Here is a 9,824-nt window from a genome sequence, read left to right on the forward strand (position 1 = left end):
CGGAAAGACATTGTCCGGCTAAAATTTAATATGTAACATTCCCAGTCTGTTATTCGCACTTGATTACCAAATATTTTTTTTGTCAATTTCATGTTCACTATTTACATTTTCACGAAATTGCAAACGAAACAAGGATAATAATGTTCGAAAAATATCAGTTAATATCAATAAAAAATACATACACGCAATAATTTGTATAATATATTAATTATACATTAAAAATAATTTTACTGAAGTATTTAAAAATTTAGCTACACATGTAAATCCGAAGATAATTTTGGTAGATTATTAAAATATAATTATATGTTAAATTATTAAATTATTAGATTGGAATATTTTGTTGGATTATATTAAGCGTTGACGAGAGATAAGGCTGCAGAAAGTTTTGACATTCTAGTAATCAATTTGAATAATTACATAATTTTACATAATTATTTCGATTGTTCAGACAAAATTATTTTGAGATTTGTATTTAGCTAAATTTTTAGATCGAAGAAAACAGTTTTTTTCGTATAGTATTAAATGATTTCTCCGTGAAAAAGTATATAAGTGAGTAATTGGAATGTGTCGACAATTATTTTAGGTGAAAAGAATAGTTTTGTTATATTAAAAATTTAGTTATACAGATCTAAAAATAATTTTGTTGGATTGTCAAAATAATCATTATATTGTATATAGAACGCTTAATCGGTGACAAGAGTGCAAAAAATTTTAACGTTTTAACAATCAGTTTGAATATTTTACATATTATTTTAATGGACCACACAAAATTATTTTCAGTATTTAGCTAAAAAAATGTTTGTATTTAGCTAAAAAAATTTGTAGATTCTTGAGCAAAACTATTCTTTCCATGGTAATGTTAAATGGATTCTCCATGGAAAAGTATAAGTATAAGCACACCAGAATGCGTCCGAACTCGACATTTGTACTTATCTCGCTGCGTCACAGTGAGGTTTACAGAAGACGAAAGCCGTACGATAATCCACGTAGAGTCCCACAGATCTCGCGGATTTACATGGCTGTTAGCACTTTTCATCCTTAAGAGAGGCACGACGATACGGTCTCGCCTGTACTCCGAGGGCGACGGCACGGTGTGTTTGTCTTCGTTTCATCGTCGTTGCATAATCATCGCTCGAGAGGACGTCTGATCCTCCCTTTCTTTCTCTGCTGTAATCTCACTCTCGCTCGCTCGCCTTCGCGGCGCAACGTATGGCGGCGAGTTCCTCCCGCGATACATCCGGAAACGGAATGGAAAACGGAAAGAAGACAAACAGCGGTTGCCTAGGGCGGATGATTAATTTCCCCGAGCGCACTCGCGCGCCCAGGTTCGTCGGGAAAACTGAAAGCTGCATATTTTATATGCGCGTTAACTCATCGTGTGGCGAACTTAATTTTCAGCGAATTTCATTATGTCTTTCGTTTATTAGGCTCTCTTTAATGCGACGGCTGCCGCACCGACCCGTTGGGGACTTTTGATGACGTTAATCTCGGCTATAATTGCAAGCGGAAACGCGAATGACTCTCGGGAGCGGTCGTGATGTCTTTCAGTCATAATTTGTGCTCCCACATGATGGAGGCAAACAAAAATATTCATAATAAAAACAGAAGAAACGATAGAGGAGAAAACAGTATTATGTAAATATACTGGCCAATGTAGATATATTGGTCAGTAATTTGTGATTAATTCTACTTGACTTAAATCTTAATTGATATTCGCAGATTCAGTGAACCTGGAATTTTCTTCAACTACATCGTGAATAATTATTTATAATTTAACAAATGTTTTTCACAACTTTACATTATTTTAAATTACGCAATCTTATTCTTTGAACTTTGATCTTCAAAATAAGAAAAATTCTTTCAATTATGTTTACTTTAAGCAAAGATACATTGGACCCGCGAATATCTGTTAAGGAAATTTCAGAGAATATCGATTAGGATTAATAGTGTTAATACTCTCATAAATTAATTTTAAAATAATTAATTTTAAAATTGCAATTTTTTTTCTCTTTCCTGAACATTTTTTACCTATGTTATTTTTTTGCGGGAGTGCGATATATTTTTAACGTATTGAAATATAATTTTATGTGTACTTAAATATAACGTATATTTAATTGAAAATTTTAATAATCTGGATTAGGAGATTAACGAAAGCTTGCACCTGATATATTTACACAGTCAAATTCAAAACTTTCTATTTATGTATCTTTCGAAACTTTATCGATGCTATTAACAACTGTATCGTTCTCGTACCGCGAGAGAGATAACGTCAGGTAGTGAAACAGCTTCGCTTCGTGTTTATTAGCATCGTTACTTTTTACTGACGCGGATAAAAGTAACTTCCGTGGAAAGTGCATCGAACTTTAAATATATCTTGAGCCACAAAAAAACGAGTCATGTGTTCTATTCATATTTTTCTATAATGCACCCATATTTGCTTTACATTTGTATCTACTTTTGGCGCTTCTAAATAATATTTTATCAACTAACAAGGAGAATACATTTCACAATAAATATTTTTATATACACAATAAATATTTATAATTTACGTATAAAATACTGTTTATTTATATTCGCATATTTTTTTCTTTGCATTTATACTACAGATAATTTTTGACATATAATTTGATTTTTGGTTTGAATCGCCCGAGTGGAAATATCATTTAAATAATAAACATATGTGACAAGATGCGTGGAAAAACCTGCTCAATATCAGTTTATAGCTTATGCGAATCATCGTATTTTCGTTATAGTTTATTTTCGCGAGCGTAGATAGTAACTTTATTCATACATAAATAAAAATTATCACTAATGATGCGAACTGAACTGTTAACCTATAATCGATTGCGTTAGCGTTATTATTGATAATTATGTCTTCCGGTAGTTCGCTAACAAACACGTCGTTCGTCGATTCCACTGATTCGTTCATCAGTTTCTCCCAAAATTTCATTCTGTTAGGCAGGAAATCAGCTTGCACCACAGTTTCCGGCGATCTGTCAATCCCGAATCTCATGAACTGATGATTGCGGTAGTTGGGCCATTCCGGGATCTGCCATGCTTTCGGGATTCTGTACATATGAAATAAACATTACGATTGGTAAGAATATCCGGTCGTCTGTATAGAACAGAATTTCCTAGCGATTTAGTATTCCTATCGGATTTGAAAGGATCACATGCAATGTGATGTCGGAAATAGAATGGTAATTGAACGTAGTATACTCGAAGAATTTTCGTTTTTGAAAAATTACAATCGAAATAATTATCTTATTAATCTTATTAATCTTTACAATCATATCATATAATACTATTAATTTTATTTACCCATTTATCACGAAACTTGTCCACATCTCTGTTATGATGTTAATCATAGTAATATCGTTCTGTGTATTGTACAATAACATATTTTTGTACATATTATTCAATATAGGAAATAAGTAGTTTAATTCGTCGCCATGTGAAACAGCTGAAGGAATAAATTATTAATTATTAAAATTCACATAAATGTCTGTTTAATGTTCGATTGCGGAAGATAGTCGATATAATTATAATTGATGATGAAGAATCGGATCCTTCTTTTTCATATTGTTTTTTTCAATATAAATATTTTATTGTTAAATTTAGAAACAGTAAGTATTTGAAATCAAAAAGAAAAGAATCAACAATATTATCATATCAAAATCAGTATTTTTAATTATTTATTTTCCTTACTGACTGAAGAAATAGAAAATAAAGTTTGAACTTCGAGAGATTTCTTATGTATTTTATTGTATACCTCGATCAAAAAGTTCCCGGAATTCATTCAGAAAATTCAAAATACAAGTTTTATTCATCAAAAGTGATATTATCCTCTTCAAAGTACTCCCTATCGACTGCAACGCACTTATGCCAGCACTTGATCCAGCTCTCGAAATATTTCTGGAACTCTATTGTCGGTATAGCCATCAGAGCCGTCTTCAATTTTTCCATTACCTTCTTTCGGCTGTTAAAACGCGTTCCCCGTAATGGTTTTTTGATTCGATCGAACAGAAAAAAATCGCAGAGAGCCATATCAGGTGAATTCGATGGCTGTTGGATGGTATTCGTTTCATTTTTTATCAAAAATTCATGGATAATGATGGCACTGTGCGACGGTGCGTTATCATGGCGCAAAATCCATGAGTTGTTTGCCCACAAATCCAAAATCGAAAATACGTGCAGAGGTAGATGTACTCAAGACAGCGTAACTTTTACAAATGTCAAGCTATGGTGATAAAATTTGGTGGGAATATCAATGATAGATATGCAAACTAAACCAAAAAAAAAACTCAAAAAAAGAACTCAAATCAGCTGACTCAGAGCATCACCTAGTGGTAATTCCGGGAACTTTTTGATCAAGGTGGTATGCATTAATTTTAACTTTAATCCTATAATGTTATAAAATAAAAATTATTTTTTATTTGTATTAAAATCTGTCAACAATTTTGATGAATTTTTAATCCGCGTGTTAATGTAACATAATGTGATTGTGTTATTTGAATATTGAATATTCTGTATTGAATTAATATTCAACCATTCTTACAATTAGTGTTAAAATAATGGAGTTTATAAATAAGTGAACAAATAATATAAAAATAATACAGTTTCAAAATGTAAATTCTAAAATAAATAAATAAAATAAATAATAAAAATAATAGAAATAATAATAACAGATAATAAATGTTAACCCATTAATTTAATATATTATGAATATTAATTTTACTGAAAAAGTGTGCTTTTTACAATTTGCTTTCAAATTATGTCAAAGTAATTTTGTATTAATTTTTTGTATAATATTTGTATATCTTTTAATATTCATCTTGTATTAAATTAACACAAAAATTTGGACTGTTTGGGATATATGAACTGTATTAAATTTAACATAAATTTCTAACTGCGTACATGGAAATGTTTTTAGGTTTTAATAGTGTACCATAGATGACGTACCATAAGCAACGGGGACTCCTGAAGCGAAGGTGTTCGAAAATGTGCCTACGTACGCGAAGAAGGAAAAGTAAATGCTGGCGTTTCCTAGATTTGACTGATATTGTACAGTTTGAATTATCGGCCATATTATAGCATCACTCAACATCTAAAAAAATTATCTTGTTGTCAAACATCACTCACGTATTCATCCTAGAACTCACCTCTGTAATATTATTCATAAGACCCAACATCACATTTCCGTTAAAATAAAAATCTTCTATTGCAGAAGCGAAAACGGTAGTGTTGGAAATCACTTCGTGGCACTCCGTAAAGTAAGGCAAATATTTTTCGAAATTCATCATTAATTCGTCCTCGGCGTCGGGATCTATGATTAATTCTGAAACGAATGGATACGGAATCGTCAAAATTTTTTTTTCCGTATTGAAATTTAGTTAAAAATTTAGAAATTTTTCGTTGAAACGAATATCAAGTAGCTAATAATTGCTCTACAATTTTAATTTTAGTTGATATAAAATTAATTAATGTAATAATAATAATTATTATAACTATATTTCTTCCATCTCGGAAAATTATCCGACGCCGTTAATTAATTTGGACAATAACTTAATTAACATTATTACAAGAAATAATAACGGAAAAGTCCGTTATTACTCGTAAGTACCGAGTGTCTTTACTAAACCCTCGTCCTTCACGACTTGTATTATCGCCGGTATATCGCGAAACAGTCCGGCCTTTATTGTTTTTATTGGATGCACAGTCATAATGGCGTCCTCTGAGTCATCTTCCAATGTAGGACCAAAGTTATACCACGGATGTGACCTCCAAACAAACTAATATAAAATAATACAAAACTATTCTTATTAGATAAGATATCAATATTTCTATAATAGATATATCATATCTCTATTGACACTTACGAAAGAATGCGTCATCGCTTCTAATCTTTTCGCATCAATCGTTCTCATGCATTTCATTATCTCTTCGTCGTTTTTTACTTTATAACCCGGATATAAAATGTCTTCTGTGGTCAGATCGAAGATAAGTGTTTCATTCGGCGTAATTATGTCATCGTCTTTTTTCAACAGGCAGCCAACAAGTTTTGCCAATTTCAGACATACTTGTCTATATCTTTTTGGAGGGTGAATGCTGAATGGACTTAAAGTGGAACTCCCTAATAAAATGTATCTGTGAAAGAGTCTCTCGGTTTTCTTTGACAGAGCAAGAACATGAGTCGCCGCTGCACCGGAACTGTGTCCCATAAGGGTCACCGATTCAGGATTCCCGTCGAAGCTGTGAATATTCTCTTGTATCCATTCGAGAGCCATTTTTATATCTTTAAGACCGTAATTACCTGGCGCGACTTGATTCGTTGTGCTGAAAAACCCTAAATGATTCGAACTCGTCGCATTATTGTATAAATTGTAATAAGATTTATTATTTCTTAATACAGAAAAGTTGGTTTTACTAAAGTAACTGATCTAAAAATTTAGCTAGATACAAATTTGAAAATTTTATTGAACTAAATTGTTCGACAAAAAATTTTTTGAACATTGGAACAAAACTAATTATTTTTTATTTTTTATATAGTTTCTTAGGTACTGAATACGAATTCATTTTCGGAATTACTCTATCAGTAAATTTTTAGAAATTTACTGACAAATTGTAGTTAATTTACAAAAAAGACTATTTTTATGTATTTTGTTGTCATTATATGTAACATGCTCTGGAGAAGTTTTATTGCAATCTAAATTACATATGTTGCTAGGACTTACAGTCTTTAAAAGGAAATAATTTAATTGAATAATCAAAATAATTATATAGGAAATTCGAACATGATGAGCAATGCTGCAAAATGTTTGGCAAACATTTTAGCAATCAGCTTGAGCATTCTACACAATTAACAGCATTGTTCGAAAAAAAGCCATCAAGACGAAACTAATCAGTTTCGTAATTTTTGGACATTGAAATTCAAATTAATGAAAGACCTCTACATATAAATTTTTGTAGCAATTCAAACATTTTTCAAGTTTCGACATTCTCCAATATTGAAACCACCATTTTGAAGTTGTCAATTTTGATTCTGGATTCGTATTCAATGGCCTAAAAATCTAAAAGTTTAAATAAATATAATTAAAAGCTATTACATTTAATAAATCGTCAATGATCTAATTTAATCGTGCATTTTATTAACTGTATAACCAATGCTAAAAATCTGTTTGAGGGCTAAAAGTCCGAATAATATATTTAATTTTGATTGCAACAAAACTTCTACAGCACATATCATAATTATAATATGACAAAATACGCGAAAATTTCTTTTACAAATTTAAACAAAATTGTGGAGCAATTTGAAACCGGATTTGTATTAAGCGGTCAAAAGACTACAGGAAATGGTTATGCAAGAAATTCAAGCATGATGAGCAACGCAAAAGGTGACATTTTAGCAATCAACTTGAACATTCTACACAATTATTTCAATGACACTGTTTAACAAAAAAAAAAAAGCACCAGAACGCGACACATAGTATTTAAATATATACTATCAGTATTGAAAATTTATAGTATACATATACGTAACGTAAACTGTACATTTTAGTACTGACAATGTATATTTGAAACACAGCCTAATCACGTTTTAATAGGTTTTTTTATCAAATAATGTAATTGAATAATTATGCGAAATGCTTAAATTGATTGTCAGAATGTTAGAGCCTTTTGCTCATCACGCTTGAATTTCTTACATAATTATTGATTTAACAAAATTATTTTCCGATCTGTACCAGTTAAATTTTTAGATATTTTAACAAAATTATTCTGTGTGCTTCAATTTGCTATCTAACGCATTATTGTAATGAAAAAATTACTGACAATTACATTAGATAAATCTTTTCTCCTCACCTAAAACAGAAAGTCGATAATTCAGCGTGATAAGGATTATATCCTGCTCCAACAAATAATCCGGCGCATACAGATTACTATCGCTACTTCCTGTTACATATGCACCCCCATGCACAAAGACTAAAACCGGTAGTTTCGTCGATTTCTGCCGGTCTAAAGTCTATAAAGATTTTTAATATAAAATTATAGAATGACAAAAAAAATCGTTATTTAAATAAACGTAGAAACGAAATATTTAATAACCCCTGCGCTAAATGTTTAACGTGAAAAATATCGCATCAACAACGTAACCTTGATTCGTTTAAGTTTAGTTAAGCCTTGTTAGACCTCATCTAATTGAGTTCGTTCGTGTTTGTTCTTGAAATATTGTAATTTTCTATTTACTTTGCAATTTTTGGCAAAACTATAAAAATAGCGCGCGATGTTAACTATTTACGTGATTATGAGAATATTGATCCATTAGATTTTTATTATTATTGCGCATTCTATTTATTATTATTATTGAGCGATAATATTAGTATACAATGTATTACTCACATAGGGAATGAAGATGTTTAGATAAAGACAATCCTCACTACCGACAATTTTGAAAGTTTTTATATCAGTTTGAATGCATTTTTGCCCATCGACCGTAGCGTTGCGAACCTTTGTCCACGTGTGATTCCATCGTTGCGGGCTCTGACAAAAATATTATATAATCCAACTACATTGTTAATTAATGTCGCGTTCACACGGAATGTAAACTATGAATGTGAATTTACGTTTTCTTACTCATGTCAGTCAAGTAATTTCTTGCTGAAAAGTGTGAATTTTCAATGAATTAAATGACTCGTCTTAATTTTTATACACAAAATTATAAATATTTATAAAAATAAAAAGTATAACAGAAAAACGGTGATAAATTAGATTAAATATTAAATATGCACTTCATTAGATGTAAAATAGAAATTAATAAAAAAAAAATTAGATGTAAAGTATTATTAAAAAGTCTGTTCGCTTTGCTGGCACTTTTTGCGTACCGCTAAATTTATAATGTCAAATTATATTCAATTTGAATAATTTTTAATAATTTCTATAGATCACTATTATTTCTATTCACACAATATGTTATTAATTAACTAAAACACTGGAGTTAAATAATTTAATTCAAGAAAATGTACTAAATTTGATTAAAATTTAATTAATTTATCAAGTATATACGTTAGTGGATACTATTTACTTTGAAACTCACTATAGAAATACATAAGTCACTTTCGTAATTCACGCTCTGTGTGAAAGCGATATAATTCGGATTTGTTTCAGTTAAAAATAAAATATATGTAAAATATATATTTATAATTTTGATTTTTATTTGCCTGGAATTGGACAAAAATTATCAATCTTTCAAAATCTTTGCAAGTTCTACAGATGAGTTGATCCTCACTTATCATTAAAGGATACACAGAATAAATTAAATTAAATTATACCCGCTCGTGTTCAAACAATACGTACTCTGAATCTCAAATCACCTATCGGGGGCAGAGCATATGGTATGCCGAGAAAATTCGCGACTGACCGATTGCGTATAGTCCTGCTCCACTTGCCGTGAAAGAGACCCCATTTCGTGTTGACGAGAAGTCGATTTTCGGAATCCATGAACAAACCGTCAATGAAAATAAACAGGAACATGAGAACACATATACGTAGCCAAATCCTTTCGTTCAACCGAAGACTAAGCGACGACATGTTACAGCGTGCGAGAGACTTTATCCCGAGTATTTATCGCGAGGGATGTTGCGCATATCATATGCATAAAGCGACTGAAATGCAGCACAACTTCACTTGCATAACCGCGAGCTGTTTTATCGCGAACTACCACGTGATACGGATGCAATACGTTTAATTTCTATAAAAGTGAAACGCGAATCAAACCGAGCCAGGCGACTTTACAATGTTGTTTAAATATGAAGTTTATGATAAGTCAA

General features: G+C 30.9%; 1 protein-coding gene across 1 annotated transcript; it reads right to left on the reverse strand.

Moving 5' to 3' along the window:
- Window positions 1–2,641: 2,641 nt before the first annotated feature.
- LOC108691658 (esterase FE4-like) lies at window positions 2,642–9,585 on the reverse strand. The gene is made up of 9 exons (XM_018199519.1): window positions 9,352–9,585; window positions 8,398–8,538; window positions 7,861–8,020; window positions 5,880–6,346; window positions 5,624–5,792; window positions 5,163–5,338; window positions 4,963–5,107; window positions 3,322–3,463; window positions 2,642–3,068 (listed from the first exon to the last, which is right to left on the reverse strand). The coding sequence occupies exons 1-9, from the start codon at window positions 9,583–9,585 to the stop codon at window positions 2,786–2,788; spliced, it is 1,917 nt and encodes a 638-aa protein (XP_018055008.1). The 3' UTR covers window positions 2,642–2,785.
- Window positions 9,586–9,824: the final 239 nt, after the last annotated feature.

Source organism: Atta colombica, unplaced genomic scaffold (genome assembly GCF_001594045.1).
Source record: "Atta colombica isolate Treedump-2 unplaced genomic scaffold, Acol1.0 scaffold49, whole genome shotgun sequence".
Classification (NCBI taxonomy): domain Eukaryota; kingdom Metazoa; phylum Arthropoda; class Insecta; order Hymenoptera; family Formicidae; genus Atta; species Atta colombica.

Bases quoted from the DNA above. Each gene is read 5' to 3' on its own strand.
- LOC108691658 (XM_018199519.1), bottom strand. From the start codon at position 9,585: ATGTCGTCGCTTAGTCTTCGGTTGAACGAAAGGATTTGGCTACGTATA. The intron at 8,539-9,351 runs GTACGTATTGTT...TATTTTTGTCAG, and splicing joins TAGGTGATTTGAGATTCAGA to AGCCCGCAACGATGGAATCA. The intron at 6,347-7,860 runs GTGAGGAGAAAA...CGAATCATTTAG, and splicing joins TTATCGACTTTCTGTTTTAG to GGTTTTTCAGCACAACGAAT.